Source organism: Agelaius phoeniceus, chromosome 18, assembly GCF_051311805.1.
Source record: "Agelaius phoeniceus isolate bAgePho1 chromosome 18, bAgePho1.hap1, whole genome shotgun sequence".
NCBI lineage: Eukaryota > Metazoa > Chordata > Aves > Passeriformes > Icteridae > Agelaius > Agelaius phoeniceus.
The window spans coordinates 12,460,001-12,478,470 of NC_135282.1; the positions used below are offsets into that span (position 1 = coordinate 12,460,001).

At 60.5% G+C, this 18,470-nt stretch overlaps 3 protein-coding genes across 10 annotated transcripts in view; 1 reads left to right on the plus strand and 2 right to left on the minus strand.

The window, feature by feature from the left end:
- The window catches only part of KSR2 (kinase suppressor of ras 2), a 93,530-nt gene extending 88,069 nt beyond the window's left edge, over positions 1–5,461 (minus strand). For 4 of the 5 annotated variants that reach the window (XR_013184643.1, XR_013184642.1, XM_077187781.1 and 1 more), the window contains exon 1: positions 5,260–5,460. Coding sequence is in view for 3 of the 5 variants with exons in the window: in XM_077187781.1 (XP_077043896.1) it covers positions 5,260–5,436 (177 nt within the window). In the remaining 2 variants the exon portion in view is untranslated. Of the gene's footprint in view, positions 1–5,259 lie in introns of all 5 variants that reach the window. The other variant, XM_077187780.1, reaches the window with a different exon arrangement.
- A 3,148-nt stretch (positions 5,462–8,609) lies between these two features.
- Positions 8,610–13,482, plus strand: RFC5 (replication factor C subunit 5). Of its 3 annotated transcripts, none has more exons than XM_077187786.1 (11): positions 8,610–10,028; positions 11,036–11,100; positions 11,215–11,351; positions 11,628–11,707; positions 11,926–11,999; positions 12,141–12,300; positions 12,386–12,467; positions 12,547–12,676; positions 12,858–12,935; positions 13,020–13,074; positions 13,212–13,482. In XM_077187786.1, the coding sequence occupies exons 1-11, from the start codon at positions 9,934–9,936 to the stop codon at positions 13,306–13,308; spliced, it is 1,053 nt and encodes a 350-aa protein (XP_077043901.1). In that variant the 5' UTR covers positions 8,610–9,933; the 3' UTR covers positions 13,309–13,482. The 3 variants fall into 3 exon arrangements, with proteins under 3 accessions (XP_077043901.1, XP_054501819.2, XP_077043900.1); XM_077187785.1 differs by lacking the exon at positions 8,610–10,028 and adding an exon at positions 10,719–10,933; XM_054645844.2 differs by lacking the exon at positions 8,610–10,028 and adding an exon at positions 10,701–10,933 and having other exon boundaries at positions 12,858–13,074.
- Positions 13,483–13,892: 410 nt separating this feature from the next.
- Positions 13,893–18,184, minus strand: WSB2 (WD repeat and SOCS box containing 2). Of its 2 annotated transcripts, none has more exons than XM_054645710.2 (9): positions 17,890–18,184; positions 17,624–17,795; positions 16,641–16,876; positions 16,337–16,468; positions 15,953–16,053; positions 15,606–15,778; positions 15,165–15,278; positions 14,699–14,806; positions 13,893–14,514 (listed from the first exon to the last, which is right to left on the minus strand). In XM_054645710.2, exons 1-9 carry the CDS (start codon positions 18,167–18,169, stop codon positions 14,352–14,354), a joined length of 1,479 nt encoding a protein of 492 aa, XP_054501685.2. In that variant the 5' UTR covers positions 18,170–18,184; the 3' UTR covers positions 13,893–14,351. The 2 variants fall into 2 exon arrangements, with proteins under 2 accessions (XP_054501685.2, XP_054501683.2); XM_054645708.2 differs by having other exon boundaries at positions 17,624–17,798.
- Positions 18,185–18,470: the final 286 nt, after the last annotated feature.

Genomic DNA, 18,470 nt, shown 5'->3' on the forward strand with positions numbered 1-18,470 from the left:
CCTGTCTCCCAAAAATGCCCTTGCATGGACACAAAACACCAGGAAAAGAAATTCCTAAAAAATCCACATCCTGCCCCAGCCTGTTCTTCATTCAGCCTCTCCAGGTGGGATCCCAAAGGGAATAAAGGTGATTTCTGAGCATCACCAGTGCCAAAATCAGGGTCCTGGGGTGGGAATGGGGCTGGGGACAGGGCAGCCCCCACAGCCATCATGGAGAGGTGAGCTGGGAATGGGGAAAGAGTGGGGGAAATGGAGGAAATTTAATTTCCAGGTCGGGGAAACTCACTCCCACGGAGCCCTTGAGTGACAGGAGGGGTCATTTTTAACCCAAAAGGGGACCCCGCTGGGACCCCCAGGTGCTCTGCTCCGTGGATTTGCTCCAGACAAGGAAAAAGAAGCCCCAAAACCCCTCTGTAAAATCCAGAGGCTCTCGGTGTTTGCTGGGGATGGAAAGGGGAGGGAATTCCCTGCGGAGCTGCTCTACCTCCCGCTCATCCCGGCACGGAGCAAATTTGAGAAATGCCGCGTTCCTGCTGTGGCACAGCCTCCTCCGTGCCTCAGTTTCCCTGCCTGGAAGCGGGCAGGGGGCACAAGGAGAGGGGCGGGAATCCCGCGGATCCCTCCCTTCCTGCTGGTGGAATTTGCTGCTGGTCCAGCTGCGGATGCTGCATTTTCCTGTGGAGCTGGGGTTGTTTTCCCACCTTCCCAGCGCCTTTCCCTGCCGCAGCCCTGCCCGGGGGAAAGGCAGGAGCGGTGCTCTGGGCTGAAGGAGTGAAACCACCAGGATTCCCCTCTCTTTGGAGCATCCAGCAGCTCCTGGAACCCCGCAGCTCCTTGGAAACAGCGTCCCTGCCGCCCCGGGGGCGGAGGAGCGATGTCCCCGCTCCATGTCACTCCACAGGACCTCGGGTGACCCCGGCCAGGAGAGGGGCCGGGATCACCCAGGGCTGGAGCCGGATTTCCCAATTCCCCGAGCGGGAATTTCCCTGGGCTCATCCCAAAGGCAGCACGGCCGAGAGCGGCCGCTGCCCCCGGCCCCGGCGGGTTCTGAGCCGGTCTCCAAGGAGCCAAAGGGCGGCTGTTCCCCCCTGGAATGGGATCCTTGACCTCAGCCGGGCTGGAGACAGCACCAGCCCTGCCTGGGGACCGGGACAGGCGCTGGAAAATCCAGGAGGGGGAAGTTCATTCATTCATCTGGCAGCCGTGGGGAATGCCCATCCCGTCCCGTCCCATCCCATCCCATCCCATCCCATCCCATCCCATCCCATCCCATCCCATCCCAGCTGGACCAGCACATCCTTCATGCCACCTCTCACTTCACTTCTTCTGCACCCCTAAAAATCCTTTTCCATGACAAGAAACACCACCAGAGCAGCTCCCTCCAAGGGGCTCGTTATTCCAGAGGCACCTGGAGCAGCCTGGGGCTGGGGAATTCCTTGCCACGGTCCCATTTTCTCTCTCAGGGGCTCTCCCAAGGTTCTGTTGGGCTTGTGAGATGTTTCTGCCTCTGCTCATCCTTTATTTCAGGAGATGCTAAATGGTCCCTGGGGATTTTGCTGGGAATACAGGAGCCAAAATGTCTCCATCCAGCATCCAGGGAGGATCCAGCTCTGGGAAAAGTGCACTGTGCTCCCCCATAGTATGAGACAGCAGAGAATCCACACGTTCAGGCAGTGAAAATCACAAAATCATGGAATGGTTTGGGTTGGAAGGAACTTAAAGCTCATCCAGTTCCACCCCATGGGCAGGGACACCTTCCACTATCCCAGGTTGCTCCATGCCCCATCCAACCTGGCCTTGGACACTGCCAGGGATCCAGGGGCAGCCCCAGCTGCTCTGGGCCAATCCCAGTGCTGGAACAGCATCTGCAGAGCCTGTGGAGGTTTGGGAATGGCCACAGCTCTTTCCTCAGAGCCTCTTCCCATCCTCACCACACAACAGCCAAAAGTATCCTGGGAGAGTTCCCTGTTCCTGGCAGGAGCAGGGCAGCCCAGGGAGAGGGAAGTGTTGATCCTGGAGCCATCCACCAGTTCCTGGGAGCTCTGACCCTCATTTTGGCACAGGGATGGGGTTTAACCCCACAGACAGAACAGTGCTGTGGGACAGTTGGGAATATTGCCCAGTTCCAAGCAAATTTTCCTTCTGCTGTTCCCAAACTCCACCAAACACAGCACCCCCTATCCATAGTTACACCCCAAACTCCACCAAACACAGCACCCCCTATCCATATTTACACCCCAAACCCCACCAAACACAGCACCCCCTATCCATAGTTACACCCCAAACTCCACCGAACACAGCACCCCCTATCCATAGTTACACCCCAACCCCAAATTTAGAGCCATAAAGCTCAAGTGCCACACTTGGACAGGGATAAAACCCCACAGGCCAGGCAGGTCTGAGGGAGAATAAACACTCAGCTCCTTCTGGATGCTGCCCCATAGGAAGCAAACCAGTCTCAATTCCCACTCCAGATGTTTTATCCCAGCTGTTGCCTTGGTTCCCACTGGAACCTGTCCCAAGGCATAAAGAAGACCCAAAAAGCCTCCCAGCTCCAAGGATTGCCACTGGTACCCATTCCAAAAACACTGCACAGCAGGATGCAGGAGGATGGGAGTTCAGCCTAACTTAAGGTGCCTTAAAACAAAAAAAAAAAAAAAAGAAGGGAAAAACTTCTATTAATCCAGCAAAATCAATGTTTAGCCTATGAAGATTAACCCATTAAAAGATTAATCCAAAACCCCATGGATTCTCCCATTTTATTCCAGGTTCATGCTGACACAAAGGCTGGGCACTGTCTCCAGTGCCACATCCCAGGTCACCCCTCCCTTTGCATGGCACTGCCCAGCCCGGCTCTGCTGCCACCAGATGGGAAGGGAAGAGGCACCGAGCGAGGCCTCGGAGTCTGTGCCACGTCCTTGGGACGTGGTGGTGGCAGCAGGGACTCAGGGACACAGAGACTCAGGGACTTGGGGACTCAGGGCCAAGCTGAGCTCCTGCTGACGCTGGTGGCAACCCAGGACAACGCCAGGAGCCAGCCCAGGGCTGGCATCGGGAATGTGGCCCTGGATTCACTCCCCTTGTGGGAATCACCCTGGGTTTGAGGTGAAAAACAACCAGAGGGTGTCACCAGGGATGTCCTTGGCTGGAATATCCCAAGCTCTCGGTTTGGGGGTGTTTTAGGGATAGCAGTGCCAGGGCTCCCTGTGGCTGGCACTGAGTGATCCATAGGGGCTGGAGAGGTGCTTCCCTTTGAGTATTTGTAGGATAACATCCCACAAAAAACCCTCCAGACCCTTCATCTAGCCCTTCATCCACCCCTGGCACTGGGATGCTGGGAAGGAGCATCCCACCAGGATGGCATCCCCCAGAAACCTCCAAACCCTTCATCCAGCCCCAGTTTGGCTGCTCCAGTGGCACTGGGATGCTGGGAAGGAGCATCCCACCAGGATGGCATCCCCCAGAAACCTCCAAACCCTTCATCCAGCCCCAGTTTGGCTGCCCCAGTACCACTGGGATGCTGGGAAGGTGCATCCCACCAGGATGGCTCCACCACACTCCCCTGCTCCCCTCCATGTCCATGGGACACAGACAGGGAATCCTCAGTGCTGACCTCAACAAGGCCAATCACTCCATGTGGGATGAGCTCCTGGAGTCCTGCACCTCCTGGCAGGTTCTCCTGGGGATTTGGAGCCTGCCTGCGTCCCAAAAAGTCTGCAGCACACCCCAAAACCACTGTTATCCCTCTCCTGAGGTTGCTCCAGCACCAACAGCTCCCAGTCCCTCACACAGAGAGTTGGGATGAAGCAGGGCTGGGATCAAGGTGACAGCAGGATGGGAGTGGGAATGAGCCCAAGCTGGGAGGCAGAGCAGGGAGCTGCACCCCAAACCTGGGGTCTCCCCACGAGTGGCACAGCCAGCAGTGACGTGGTGATGCCCTAATTGTTCCCACAGCACTTGGGGAGCAGAAGCAGCAGGACAGGGTGCTCCAGTCCTGTCCAGAGCCACGAGCTGCCCGACAGAGGGGCTGCAGGAGCAGCTGAAAGGCCTGAGAGGGATCAGGCTCTGAAACCCCCCCAGCCACAGCCCCAGCTCGGCGCCAGCCGCCCCCACAGCAGCAGCACAGCCCCGCTGGCGTCTCCCCAGGGTCACGGCCTCGCTCCTCCTGCTCTGTGCCAGCTGCAGGGATCCCACTCAGCCCTGGGAATCCCTGGCTGTTCCCTGCCCCTCCCTGCCCACCAACCTCCTGCTGAACTACAAATTCACCTCAGTGAGGGCTCAGCACTCTCCAAAACGAGCCTCATCCCCTGGGGAGGGGAGAAGGCAGCTGGGCTGGGGGCTGCTGCCTGGAGGGAGGGATGCAGGTGGGCCAGGGGGATGCAGGTGGGCCAGGGGGATGCAGCTGGGCCAGGGGGATGCAGGTGTAGATGGGCCAGGGGGATGCAGGTGAGCCAGGGGGATGCAGCTGGGCCAGGGGGATGCAGGTGTAGATGGGCCAGGGGGATGCAGCTGGGCCAGGGGGATGCAGCCAGCTGGGACAGCTGGAGCCTGCTGGAAGGGATTCAGGTGGGCTGAGGGGATGCAGCTCAAGGAAGGGGATTCAGCCAGGCCCAGGGGATGCAGGTGGGCTGAGGGGATGCTGCCTGCTGGAAGGGATGCAGCCAGGCCCGTGGGATGCAGCCTGCCACAAGGAATGCAGGTGGGCCGAAGGGATGCAGTCCAGGGAAAGGGATGCAGGCAGGGAGGCTGGGGGGATGGAGGCAGGCAGCAGGGGTGCAGGTGGGCCGATGGGATGCAGCCCGGTGGAAGGGATGCAGCCCAGCTGGAGCAGGAGCCGGGAGGAAGGGATGGGGCCGGGCCGGGGGATGCAGGAAGGGGGAGGGGATGCAGGTGGGCCGGGAGATCCAGGTGGGCCGGGAGATGGATGCAGGTGGGCCGGGGGATGGATGCAGGTGGGCCGGGAGATGCCGCCTGCCGGGCGGTGGAAGCCGGGGGAGGAACGCGGCCGGGCCGGGGGATGCCGGGGGATGCCGGGGGATACCGGGGGGATACCGGGGGGCTGCGGCCGTGGCCGGGCGGCCCCGGTGGGTGCCGGCAGCAGGGTTCGGGGGTCCCGGACCCACCTCGGGGCCACCTGCAGAGCGCGCAGCCTCACTCGGGCGCACCGCAGCGCCGCGGGGGAACCCGCCGCGGCCCGGGGGGGTGGGGGGGAGACTGATGGGGGGGTGTTGATGTTGGGGGGGGTCGGCGGGCCCGTACCTCCAGGGTGCGGATCTCCTTCTGCGTGAGGTCGTTGGAGGCGGCGCACTTGGTGCGGAGCCCCTCCAGGTTGGAGATGCTGATGTCGATCATGTTCTGGACCAGCTCGCACTGCTGCAGCGCCTTCTGCAGACTCAGCTCCTGCTCCTCGCTCCTCGTCATGTTGTCCTCATCCATCGCTCGCCGCCCCCCCCCCCCCGCCGCCCGCCCGCCCGCCCTCCCCTCCGCCCGCCGCCGCCGCGGCCCCCCCGTTCGCTCGGCTCCGCTCGCCGGCCCCCGCCGCCGCTCAGCCCCGCTCGGCCGCGGCCCGCAGCATCGCGGTGCCCACCGAGCCGTCAGCGCGGCGCCGCCGCCGCTACCCCCCCCCCCGGGCGCGGCGGGGCGGGGGCGGGGGCGGCGCGCTCCGGCTCCGCGGGGCCGCGCTCGCTGCGCGCCGCTCCGCGCGGGAACCCCCGCACACCCCCGGCCCGGCACCCCCGGGCCCGGCAGCGCCGCGGCATCCGCACCGCCCCCGCAGCCACACACACATCGGCATCCTCAGCAGCACCCCCGCATCATCCTCAGCAACCCCCCCAACCTTATCAACACCCCCATCGTCATCAACACACCCCCCCCAAGCTTATCAACATCCCTCAGCACCCCCGGTCACATCACCCCAACATCTCCCCATCCTCATCATCATCCTCCTCCTCATCAACATCCCCCAACCTTATCACCCCCACCCCAATCACCCCCACACCCAGCCCTCCCCATCCTCATCATCAGCCCCCCTCCCTCAATATCCCCCCAACCTTATCATCACCCCCAGCCCCATCACACCCACACCTCCCCATCTTCATAACTACCCCCCCAACCAACATCCCCCCAACCTTATCATCACCCCCATCCCATCACCTTCCCATATCCTCATCCCCCCCTTGCCCACACCCCCATCCTCATCAACACCCCCATACCTTATCAACACCCCCATCGTCATCAACACACCCCTCAACCTTATCAACATCCCTCCAGCCTCATCACCCCCGCCTCTATCACCCTCATACCCCACACCTCCCCATCCTCATCATCACCTCCCCACCTTGCCCACACCCCCATCCTCATCAACAGCCCCCTACTTTATCAACACTCCCATCCTCATCACCCCCAACACCATCACCCCCATCACCTTTCCATCTTCATCGTCACCCCATCCTCAGCTCCCTCGCAGCCCCCAGTCCCAGCACTTTCCCACCATCCCCACATCTCCTCATCCTCATCAGCACCCCCATTCTCAACACCACCCATCCCTATCCCCACCCACCCCATGCCCCAAACCCCCATATCTCTCTATTCTCATCACCATCCTTCCATCCCCATCCCCCATCCCCACAACTCCCCATCCTCATAAGAATTCCCCCATTCCCATCCCATCCCCCCATCCATGCTCATCCCAGTCCCTCTGACCCCAGGAATGGGACAGGAGGGGAGCACCAGGGGGGAAGAGGGCAGGGAGGATGGGGGGGGGGGTGTGAAATGGGGGTCTGGGATAATGGGGGGGGACTGTAAATGGGGGTCTGGGATAATGGGGGGGATAGAAATGGGGGTTTGGGATAATGGGAGGGTGGAAATGGGGGTCTGGGATAATTGGGGGCTCTGGGGTAATGGGGAGTAAATGAGGAAGGGGGGGCTTGGACATTATGGCTCTGGGGAAATGGGGGGGGGGGGCTGGAAATGGGGGTGGGGGCATTGGGATTATAATGGGGGCTGGGGAATGTGGGGGACCTGAGGTAATGGGGGAAAATGGGGCATTGTGGGGGCTGGGGCAGAGATGGAGGATGGAAATGGGGGGCTCTGGGGAAATGAGAAGGTCTGGGGCACTGTGGGGGATCTGGGGCACTGGAGGGGGCATTGGAGGGTCTGGGGCACTGGGGATTCCTGCTCTGGGGCAATGGAGGCCAAGCCTGGCCAACACTCAGGAATTATTCCAGAGAGACAGAGCCAGGATGATGCTCCCAGAGCCTTCACCTGCTCCAGGCACAGCGTCCTCAGAGCTGTGACCTCCCTGCCTCTGGATGTGTGACTTCATTCCCAGCTGGCATCCCTGTCCCAGCCCCTCCCAGCTCTGGGGAGCACAAAGCCAAATTCCCAATGGCTCACAGTGGTCGAGTCCCTCCGAGTTGGGATGTGGCTAAAAAAGCTGGAAATCTGCTGATTTTTGCCTTTCTTTTTAAATTTTTAAATCAGGACTTTTAATTTCCAGGCTCATCTCCAAGCTGGGATGTCCCTTTTCTGTCCTGTCCCCAAGGCTGGCTATGACATCAAATACTGCCAGGGAAGGGAAGGGAAGGGAAGGGAAGGGAAGGGAAGGGAAGGGAAGGGAAGGGAAGGGAAGGGAAGGGAAGGGAAGGGAAGGGAAGGGAAGGGAAGGGAAGGGAAGGGAAATATGAAATAAATTGCAAGCAGGGAGACTCCACTGGGATAAAAGCACCCATCCCAAAAGCCTGCAGCTGCAGGGATTTTGGGTGTTCACCAAACCTCATCCTTCCCAAAAATTCCTACAGCAGCCTGTGGGATAGCTCCCATGCTTGGAGCTGGCCATGGTCTGAGAGATGGATGAACATTCCAGGCAGTGGGAATGGCACAATCAGTCCATATAAAAATATCTGGTAATATTTTAATTGACTTCTCTGGGCTTTCTCCATGAGAAAAGAGTTTGGAGTGACTCAGAGTCTCCAAACTGGGTTAATGTTCCCTCAGTGCCAAAGGTGCTCTTCCAGGCACGACATCCTGCTGGAAGGGAGAGGGAATGCCCTGGCATGGCCACTCCACCCTGGCAAACCAACACCACTGCACCACACCTGGGGTTTCCCACCAAATTCCCCCCAAACCCCCCCCACATCAATGAGGGTTCATTGCTCCAGCTCGGGGTGAGCTGCTCCACAGGAGCCTTTGGGTATCAGCATTGGGATTTCCTGGTTATTAATATGGCAAAGAACCTCTTCAGCTCCACATGGGGTGGGAGCATCCCTGGGATTTCAGCTCTCAAGGAGCACCTGTTTAATCCCCTGTGGAAGAGCATCTCTGTCCCATCACCTCTGTCCTGTCACCCCTGTCACCATCATCTCTGTCCCTTCAACCGTGTCACCATCATCCCTGTCACCATCACCTCTGTCCCATCACTTCTGTCCCATCATCCCTGTCCCCATCATCCCTGTCACCATCACCTCTGTCACCATCATCCCTGTCACCATCACCTCTGTCCCATCACCTCTGTCCCATCACCTCTGTCATCATCCCTGTCCTATCATCCCTGTCCCCATCATCCCTGTCCCCATCATCCCTGTCCTATCATCCCTGTCCCCATCATCCCTGTCCCCATCATCCCTGTCACCATCATCCCTGTCCCCATCATCCCTGTCACCATCATCCATCTCATCATCATCTCTGTCACCACCATCCTGTCCCATCACCTCTGTCCCATCACCTCTGTCATCATTTCTGTCACCATCATCTCTGTCCTATCATCCCTGTTCCATCAACCCTGTCACCACCTCTGTCACCATCACGCCTGCCCCATCATCTGTCTCCTCATCTCCATCACCATCATTCCTGTCACCATCCCCCTGTCCCATCATCCCTGTCCCATCTTCCCTGTCCCATCATCTCCATCCCATCAGCTCTGTCCCCACCACCTCTGTCCCATCATCCCTGTCCCACCACCACCTCTGTCCCCTCATCTCCAGCCAGGAGGGAAATCAGAGCCATCCCAAGGGCATGCACCCATCAGTTGAACCCCATTAAACAACACCCCAAAGATTTTCCCTGCTCTGGAGCCCGGGATTTATTAATGATGGGGAAACACCTGGAAAAATCCACATAGGAGGAAAAGAGCCTGCCCCAGGTGAAGGCAGGTCCAGGGGGAGAGCAGCAGCTCTGGATCCAGGACGTGCAGGAAAATCCCAGCTCCTGGCTGTTCCCAGGTGCCTGGGAAGGACCTGGAGGCTCTGAAGGGAAGGGCCATCTGTCACGGCTGTCACGTGCCCAGAGGGACAGCTGAGGCTGCTGCCCTCAGCCTCCAGCTCCTGCTTTCCTTTATGGGGCTGCAGGGGAAAAAAAGGGGGAAAAAACCCAGGAAAGCAGCTGCCCTCCAGCAGATTTTTGGGCTTTTATAGGATCCACCCTGGAGCTCTTGATGTTTTCCCTTCCCTTGTCAGTAATAGCATTTTTCTAGGGATTTTTTTCTGCCTGCCCTGTACCTCTACTTCCCAATGGATTGCCTCCCATCCTCACTCCAACTGTGTTTTCTCAACCAGTGCCTCTCACTCCTGCCTGCTTTCCTTTCTGAAGCATCGCTCCAGCAGCCTGGGCTGATTTTCCCCTCTAAGCTACTTCTCTAAAGGAGGCTCCAGGGCTTTTCCAGAGGCACTGGGAAGCAGCAGGGACAGGGATAAAGGTGTTTTGTGCTGGCAGCCACCTCTGGAGTTTGCTGCTCCTGTCGCGCTGGGAGGATCCCAGATCCCCTCTCCTCAGGTGTCCCTGCACCCAAAGGTGCCCCTCTCATCCCATCGGTGTTCCAGGGGCAGGGGCACTGTCCTTTCCCAAAACCTTGATCCAGCAATTCCTGCTGCTGTGATTTCCCCAGGATTGCTGGTGAACACCAGCACCGTGCTCTTCCCACAATCACAGAATCATGGAATGGCTTGGGTTGGAAGGGACCTTAAAGGTCACCTCGTTTCACGCCCTGCCATGGGCAGGGGCAGCAGGATGGGGAATTCTCCCTCTCCACTCAGGTGAGATCCCAATGGGAACACTGGGGCACAGAACAGGAGGGACCTGGAGCTGCTGGGGAGAGTCCAGAGGAGGCACCAGAGATGCTCCAAGGGCTGGAGCCAGGCTGGGAGAGCTGGGGGTGCTCACCTGGAGAGAAGAAGGCTCCAGGGACACCTCAGAGCCCCTGCCAGGGCCTAAAGGGGCTCCAGGAGAGCTGGAGAGGGACTGGGGACAAGGCATGGAGGGACAGGACACAGGGAATGGCTCCCACTGCAGAGGGCAGGGATGGATGGGATATTGGGAATCAGGAATTGTTCCCTGGCAGGGTGGGCAGGCCCTGGCACAGGTGCCCAGAGCAGCTGGGGCTGCCCCTGGATCCCTGGCAGTGCCCAAGGCCAGGCTGGACACTGGGGCTGGGAGCAGCCTGGGACAGTGGGGGGTGTCCCTGCCATGGCAGGCGTGGCACTGGATGATCCTATGGGAATCTCTGTGGTCCTCAGGCCACCCATCCCTCTGCTCTGGAGCCAGGCTGGGAGAGCTGGGGGTGCTCACCTGGAGAGGAGAAGGCTCCAGGGACACCTCAGAGCCCCTTGCAGGACCTAAAGGGGCTCCAGGAGAGCTGCAGAGGGACTGGGGACAAGGGATGGACAGGACACAGGGAATGGCTCCCACTGCAGAGGGCAGGGATGGATGTGATATTGGGAATCAGGAATTGTTCCCTGGCAGGGTGGGGAAGGGCTGGGATGGCATTCCCAGCGCAGTCATCCCCGGGATCCCGGCATTCTGGCAGGGGCCGGGATTTCCCGGCTCCGCAGGGACCCGCCCGTCCCCTCAGGCCGGCCCCGCCCCGGCACTCTCGCGCGCTTGGTGGCGCTCTCGCGAGATTTCCCAACATGGCGCCGGCGGGCAGCGCGAACCTGCCGTGGTACGGCCGGGAGCGGGGGATACCGGGACACCGGGATACCGGGATAACGCGGCGGGAGCTGCCCCGGCGCTCACTCCCCTCTCCTTTCCTTCCCCACTGCAGGGTGGAGAAGTACCGTCCGCAGGCGCTGTCCGAGCTGGTGTCTCACGGGGACATCCTCAGCACCGGTAGTTAATCCTCCTCCCGCTGCGGTGACCCCCCCGCCGGTCCCGGCTGTCCCCCAGCTCCGTTATCCCGCTGTTATCCCGGTGTTATCCCATTGTTATCCCGTTATCCCGCAGTGCAGCGCTTCATCAGCGAGGACCGGCTCCCCCATCTGCTCCTCTATGGGCCGCCCGGTACCGGGAAGACATCCACCATCCTGGCCTGTGCCCGGCAGCTCTACCGGGAGCGGGAGTTCGGCTCCATGGTGCTGGAGGTGAGCGGGAACACGGTGGGATGGGATGGGATCCATGGGATGGGATGGGATGGGATGGGATCCATGGGATGGGATGGGATGGGATCCATGGGATGGGATGGGATCCATGGGATGGGATCCATGGGATGGGATGGGATGGGATGGGATGGGATGGGATCCATGGGATGGGATGGGATCCATGGGATGGAATCCATGGGATGGGATGGGATCCATGGGATGGGATGGGATGGGATGGGATTGGATGCAGGGATGTGGATCCACACCATTCCCTTCCAGCTCAACGCCTCTGATGACCGGGGTATTGACATCGTCCGAGGGCCCATCCTGAGCTTTGCCAGCACCAGGACCATCTTTAAGTACGTGGTGGGTCTGTGCTTCCCAAAGCTCCCATCTCTTTGGCACCCTCCTGCCCTGGCACTTGGATTGGGAAGGGGATTTGGAAAGTCCCAGGGTGGGTGGGAACGTGCCCAGCAAGCAGGGAGGGTAAGGATGCAAGAAAGGCTTCCCAGTAGCCAGGCTGGGAACAAACATCCCAGCTCCCCCTTCTCCAGCACCAAACCCCTCCTTTTCCTAGGAAAGGCTTCAAGCTGGTCATCCTGGATGAAGCTGATGCCATGACCCAGGATGCTCAGAACGCCCTGAGGAGAGGTGAGGGGCACTGGGAATCCCACACCATGGGAATCCCAATCCATGGGCCATGGGCAGCCATGGCCTCATCCAGCCCTCACAGGGTGGGAATCAGGACAAGGCAGCAGCCAAGGACCCTCCTCCCCTCCCTCCTTTTTGCAGTGATTGAGAAGTTCACAGAGAACACTCGGTTCTGCCTCATCTGCAACTACCTCTCCAAGATCATTCCCGCCCTGCAGTCCCGCTGCACCCGCTTCCGCTTCGGGCCCCTGACCCCAGAGCTGATGGTGCCGCGGCTGCAGCACGTCATCCAGCAGGAGGGGTGAGTGGGGATCCCCCCAGGGCCCCTCTGCCCCATTCCCTGCCAGGGAGCAGCAGCCTGGACTCCCACGGGTGTTGTTTTCCAGGGTGGATGTGACCGAGGATGGGATGAAGGCTCTGGTGACCCTCTCAAGCGGGGACATGCGCAGGGCCCTCAATATCCTGCAGGTGGGACTGTGGCCATCAGCCCCTGGCCAGCTGAGCTGGAGGGGCTTCTTCATCCTTCCTGTTCCCTCCTCTTCCTCAGAGCACCTCCATGGCCTTTGGGAAGGTGACAGAGGAGAGTGTTTACACCTGCACGGGACATCCCCTCAAGTCTGACATTGCCAACATCCTCGACTGGATGCTGAACCAGGATTTTTCCACTGCCTACCGCAGTATCCTCTACCCTGGGGGTCATTCCCAGTTGGGATAAATCCTGCTCCTTCCCAGGGATCTCTGTGGCCTCTGGGGTGGGTGCTGCTCCCTGGGGAGGCTCTTGGGATTGCTGGAAAGATGAGGAGTGGGATGTGGCAGGGAAACACCTGGAAGCAAGGCCTTGACTCGCTCTCATCCCAGAAATCATGGAGCTGAAGACGCTGAAGGGCCTGGCCCTGCAGGACATCCTCACTGAGATCCATCTCTTCGTGCACAGAGGTGGGGAAAGGCTCTGGCTCCAGATGATCCTGGAGAGGCCAAACTCCCCCCTGCCCTTCACTGAGTGTTTCCTTCTCTCCACAGTTGACTTCCCGCCCTCCATCCGCATCCAGCTGCTGATCAAGCTGGCAGACATCGAGTAAGTGTCACTGCCCCACTGTGGGGACCCTGGGGTGGCTCCTGGTGGTTCCTGGGCACTGCTGGCACACAGCCCATGGCTATGGGGGGCACCCACAGTGGTGGAAACCCCCAAAGCTGCCCTTGGTCCCTCTCCAGGTACCGCCTGGCTGCTGGCACCAGCGAGAAGATCCAGCTGAGCTCCCTCATCGCCGCCTTCCAGGTCACCAGGGACCTGGTGGTGGCTGAAGCCTGATCCTGCCAGGAGGGTCTGCTGCTGGATTTGGGAAGGACCATCAGTCCCATGCCTGGAGCTGCATCCTGCAGCTTCCCAGATCCTTTTTGGAAGCCTTGAGTGCACAGTCAGGGTAAAAAGGTTGTTAAAAAGTAGCATTATTCCTAATGGGAAAATACAGGTGCCTCCAAAGCCCAGCAGGTCACACTCGTCTTTGATTTTCCCTCCTGAAGGGAGGTGGGGGGTTAGGGGTGCACCAGCTTTCTGTGTTCAGCTGTTCCCAAGGGAAAAACAACATCCTGGTGATGTCTGGAGGAGAATTCCCTCCACAAAGTCTGCCAGCACACAAGGGAACGTGCTGTTGCTCCAGCCACCAGCTAAGCTGGAGGATGGGGACAAACAAAACACTTCTGCATGCTCAGCATGTCTGGGAATTTGGCTGATTGAGTGCCATGCTCCAGCACGGAGAGAAAACAACAGAGGAATGGGAGCAGGGGGTGGGGTGAAGCCACCTCTTCCCACAGATGGACACCTCTGCCACCCCTCCCTGGCAGCCAGGGCGGTGCCAGGCACTCCCAGGTCACCTGAGCGAGCCAGGAGGGAAATCATGAGGAATCAATTTTTATTTATTGAGACCTGCTCGGGCTTGTCCCACTCCTGCCCACGCTGGGAGAGCAGCAGAGCCCACGCTCCAGCAGAGTGGAGGGACATTCCCAGGTGGGTGTTTTGGGGGGGGTTCAGCCCCATATTTGTGCAGGTGACAACAGCTCTGATCCCAAGCTGTTCCACCATCATCCCACACCATTGCACTCAGAAGCAGAAGCACCTGACCCAACCCAGCAGGCAGCAGGGGACAGGGGGACCTGTGTCCCACCCATGTCCCCTGCGGGGCCACCACATGGGATTTTGCTGGGTTTTTGCATTATGACACCAAAAAAAGCCCTCCACAGCCCCAAAACCACGGAGCAGCGACACTCCTGGCTCACGGCTCGGCGTTCCTGCAGCGCCGCCGGCCCGGGCTGAGCCCCGGGGCTCACCTCTGTGCCTCTGCTCTCCCTGCTGCCTTAAAAAGTCCTGTAAGTGAGGAATTCCTTCAGCTTCCTGGGAATGGGCAGCGCCAGCACCTGGTAGGTTGTGAGGAAGGTGCGCAGGGCTTTGCGGCACAAGTGCTTGAGCGATGAGAGGACCCTCGGGGCTGTCCAGAACTGAACGTGGCCATCCCTGGTCCTGCAATGGGATCCAAACAACCCTGAGCTCAGGGCAGAGGGACACGAGGAATTCCAGCTGTGCCCAAATGAGCATGCGTTCCCCAGCCCAGGAAAACTATGCCCAGGGAAGCCCAGAATTTACTGAGCTGCAGGAGGAAGGAGGAACCCTGTGTTTCTCCACCCTCTTCCTCCTGTTTACTCACCCTGTGGCAATGAATCCTCCGTGTGGGAAGTACATGCAGCACAGACCATTGGTCATGGGGGCAAAGGCCACTGGAGACCGCAGCTCCAAGGCCCAGATCCTCAGGAGCCTGTGGAGAAAGGGAGAGGACACAGTGCAGTGCCTGCTGCCAAAATAAAGCCTGTGGGATAACCCAAAGACAGAAAAAAGGATTTGCTTTCCATAGGAGTGTTCCTGGGAGGACTGTCCCCTGCTGAGTGAGTGACATGCTGAGGGTGGCACAGCACCCAGGAGGACATGGACCTCAGCTCAGGGTGACAGGGCCATCACCTTGCTACCCCTTGTCACAGCCCAGCCATGGTGTTCCTGCGGGTCTGACCTTTCCCCTGATTCCAGGAATTGGTGGGGATCTGGAACATTTATTCCCCACCTCCTGAGCTCCTGGTTCATTCTGGTGTCCTCCTGGGGCCCCACAGGGGTTCACTCACCTGTCATCTGCCACCGTGGCCAGGTACAGCCCCTCAGGGGAGAAGCAGACGGAGCGCAGGGAGCTGGTGTGGATTTCACTGCTGGAGTCCAGCATGGAGTGCAACGGGACATGGCTGTGGGTGGGGACAACATTCCAGCATCAGCTCTGAGCTGCCACCAGCCCCTTCCCCAGCTGAGGCTGGCAGAGCCACCAAACTTGGCAAGCCAGATCCCCATCCTGCCTCTGGAAGCAGAGGAGTGATGATGGCTGTGCCCAGCAAGAAGGGAAAGCCACATCCAGCCCTAAAAACCTCCCTGGCATTGCTCTGTCCTGTCCCACAGTGTCCCCATGGTCCACACCACAGTGTAGACATGGTGGCTGTGCCCATCCAATGGGGAAAGCCACATCCAGCCCTAAAAACCTCCCTAGCCTTGCTGTGTCCCCTCCCAGGTGGTTGTACCGCAGTGTCCTGAGCTGCTCCCCGGTGTAGGGGTCCCACATGATGACACAGGCGTCGTAGGACGCGGTGACAAGGAGCGCAGAGTCCGGGGAGAAGTCACAGGACACCACACTGCTCTGGTGGCCCTCCAGCCTCCGGATGAGGGTGTAGGATCTCATGCTCCACAGCAGTGCCTGTGGAATTTGGGCAGGGGATCAGGCTGGGAGCATCCCAAGGTTTAAAGCACATGGGCTCTGCTCCCAGCTTCCAGCTCCTGAGGAGCCAGGGCAGCATGGCCTGGCCCTTCTCCAGGGGGGTTTCTGGGGACACAGCAGGCACAGGGATGGCTCCCATCCTGCAGGACTCACCGACTTCTCACCAGCAGCAGAGCAGAGCATGCTGCAGTCTGGGGAGATGGAGCAGCAGTAGACCCACTGCACGTGGCCCGACAGCACCTGCACCTGCCGCCCTGGGGACAGCAGAAATGTGTCACCAGAGGAGAACAGGACTCCTTGGCTCTGCTCTCCCTCCCTTTCCCCAGTGGGAATTCACATTGGGCTGGGGATTCCCTGGGTAAATCCCAAGGCAATGCCCTCCTGTATCTCCCAGGTTACACTCTGCTCCCAGTCACATGGCTGTGCCCTTCTGCCTCAAATACTGTCCCCTAAGGTCCCCTCCCACCACCTTCCCTCCCAAGAAGGGTTTCTCCCCTTTCCCTGACCCAGCACAGGGATATCCCTGCACGTTCCTACCATCCCTGCTCAGGTCCCACACACGCAAGGTCTTGTCCCGCGAGGCTGACACGAGGATGGGGCTTCCATTGGGAGCGAAGCTCAGGTCCCTGACAACATCCTGGTGTCCCAAGAGGCTGAAGAGGAGGTGCCCTGCAGAGAGGAGCCAGGCTCAGTGCCATCCATCCACGGGGAATGAGGCAGAGCATTTATGCATCCCTGCTTGGGACAGGGCAGGTATTGGGGAATGGGGGAGATGGGATCTCCTTCCACAGGGGAACAAGGGGACAGCCAGCCTAAAGACACGACAGCGAGGGCTGCTCACCTGTCTGCACCTCCCACACCTTGATCTGCCCATCGTTGAGCCCGGTGGCCAGGACCAGGCAGGGAAGCCCCACGGCACAGGCAGGATCTGTGTCCCCATCCTCAGGTGCTGGCCAGGCACTGAAGGCCAGGCCCCACACGATCTGCCCACACTCCAGAGTCTTCTCTTTGGCGGCCCCACGGCTCCAGGTCTCCACTTTACTGCCCCGGCTCTTGCGCTCCGAGGTTTTGCAGCCGCTGGAGGGAGGCAGGGATGGGTGGAGTGTTCACCCCGAGACCCCCAGCTCCTTGCACCCATCCTCACCCCACACTGGGCAACCCCTGGGATCAATCCAAGCTTGGGGAATGAATGGATGGAGAGCAGCACTGGGAGGACACCACTGAAACACCCTGGGCTGATCCCCCAACGTGGGCAGCAGGAAAGGAGTGGGGGATTCTGCCCCTCTGCCCCACTCAGGTGAGACACCACCTACAGAGCTGGCCCAGCCCTGGAATTCCCAACATCAGGATGTTGTGGAGCTGATGGAGTGAGACCAGAGGAGGAGATGCTCCAAGGACTGGAGCCCCTCTGCTCTGGAGCCAGGCTGGGAGAGCTGGGGGTGCTCACCTGGAGAGGAGAAGGCTCCAGGGACACCTCAGAGCCCCTTGCAGGCCCTAAAGGGGCTCCAGGAGAGCTGCAGAGGGACTGGGGACAAGGGATGGAGGGACAGGACACAGGGAATGGCTGCCACTGCCAGAGGGCAGGCATGGATGGGATATTGGGAATCAGGAATTGTTCCCTGGCAGGGTGGGCAGGCCCTGGCACAGGGTGCCCAGAGCAGCTGGGGCTGCCCCTGGATCCCTGGCAGTGCCCAAGGCCAGGCTGGACACTGGGGCTGGGAGCACCCTGGGATGGTGGGAGGTGTCCCTGCCCATGGCAGGGGTGGGACTGGACGAGCTTTAAGGTCCCTTTTAACCCAACCCATTCCATGACTCCGCACTCACAGCTCGGCTTCCCCCAGGGGCCACGGGATCAGTTTGACCACGCAGTGTCCCTGGGACCAGGCGAACCAGGCCCCGTCGGGGGAGAAGGCGACGCTCCAGGTCTCGCAGCTGGATTTCCAATCGTAGCGCTGGGGCCGGCCCGGCTTCAGCTCCGCCAGCAGCACCGGCTCCTCTGCTGCGGGACAGCCCCGTTACCCCCAGAGCCCCCAAAGCCCCGTCACCCTCACAGCCCCAGCCCCCCGTGTCCCCGCCCGGCTCCCGCTCACCTCCGCTCGGCTTCATGGCGGCCCCGCCGCCCGCTCGGCCCCGCCGGGCCCGCCCGGCCCAGGGCGGCGGCGGCGGCGGAAGCGGCGGCGCGGGGAGGGGACCTGGAGCCGCCTCCTCCGGCCCCGCCGCCACCGGCACCGCCCCGCGACCGGCATGGGGCGGGAGATGGCGGGAGAGGGCCTGGAACGGCCTCCGTGAGGGAGAAACGGCGGGAACCGGGCCGGACCCCGCCTGCCGGGCCTGGGGCAGCGACACCCTCAGAGACACACACCGGGACATCCCCTGGCAGGGACACCCTCAGCGACACACACCGGGACACCTCCCGGCAGGGACACACACCGGGACACCTCCCGGCAGGGACACACACCGGGACACCTCCCGGCAGGGACACCCTCAGAGACACACACCGGGACACCTCCCGGCAGGGACAACCTCAGGGACATCTCCCGACAGTGACACCCTCAGAGACCCGGCACCGGGGCATCCCCTGGCAGTGACACCCTCAGGGACACACACCGGGACACCTCCCAGCAGGGACAGCCTCGCAACACCCACACGGGGACACCCTCTGGCAGTGACA

Excerpts from the sequence above, each read along its gene's own strand:
- RFC5 (XM_054645844.2), top strand. The coding sequence starts at position 10,752 with ATGGCATTCCCAGCGCAGTCATCCCCGGGATCCCGGCATTCTGGCAGG. Across the intron at positions 11,352-11,627 it reads TCGGCTCCATGGTGCTGGAG|CTCAACGCCTCTGATGACCG; the intron begins GTGAGCGGGAAC and ends ATTCCCTTCCAG. Across the intron at positions 12,301-12,385 it reads CACGTCATCCAGCAGGAGGG|GGTGGATGTGACCGAGGATG; the intron begins GTGAGTGGGGAT and ends GTTGTTTTCCAG.
- WSB2 (XM_054645708.2), bottom strand. The coding sequence starts at position 18,169 with ATGTCCCGGTGTGTGTCTCTGAGGGTGTCGCTGCCCCAGGCCCGGCAG. Across the intron at positions 16,877-17,623 it reads CCCCTGGGGGAAGCCGAGCT|CGGCTGCAAAACCTCGGAGC; the intron begins GTGAGTGCGGAG and ends GCCTCCCTCCAG. Across the intron at positions 15,279-15,605 it reads GAGCAGCTCAGGACACTGCG|CCATGTCCCGTTGCACTCCA; the intron begins GTACAACCACCT and ends CCCCACCCACAG.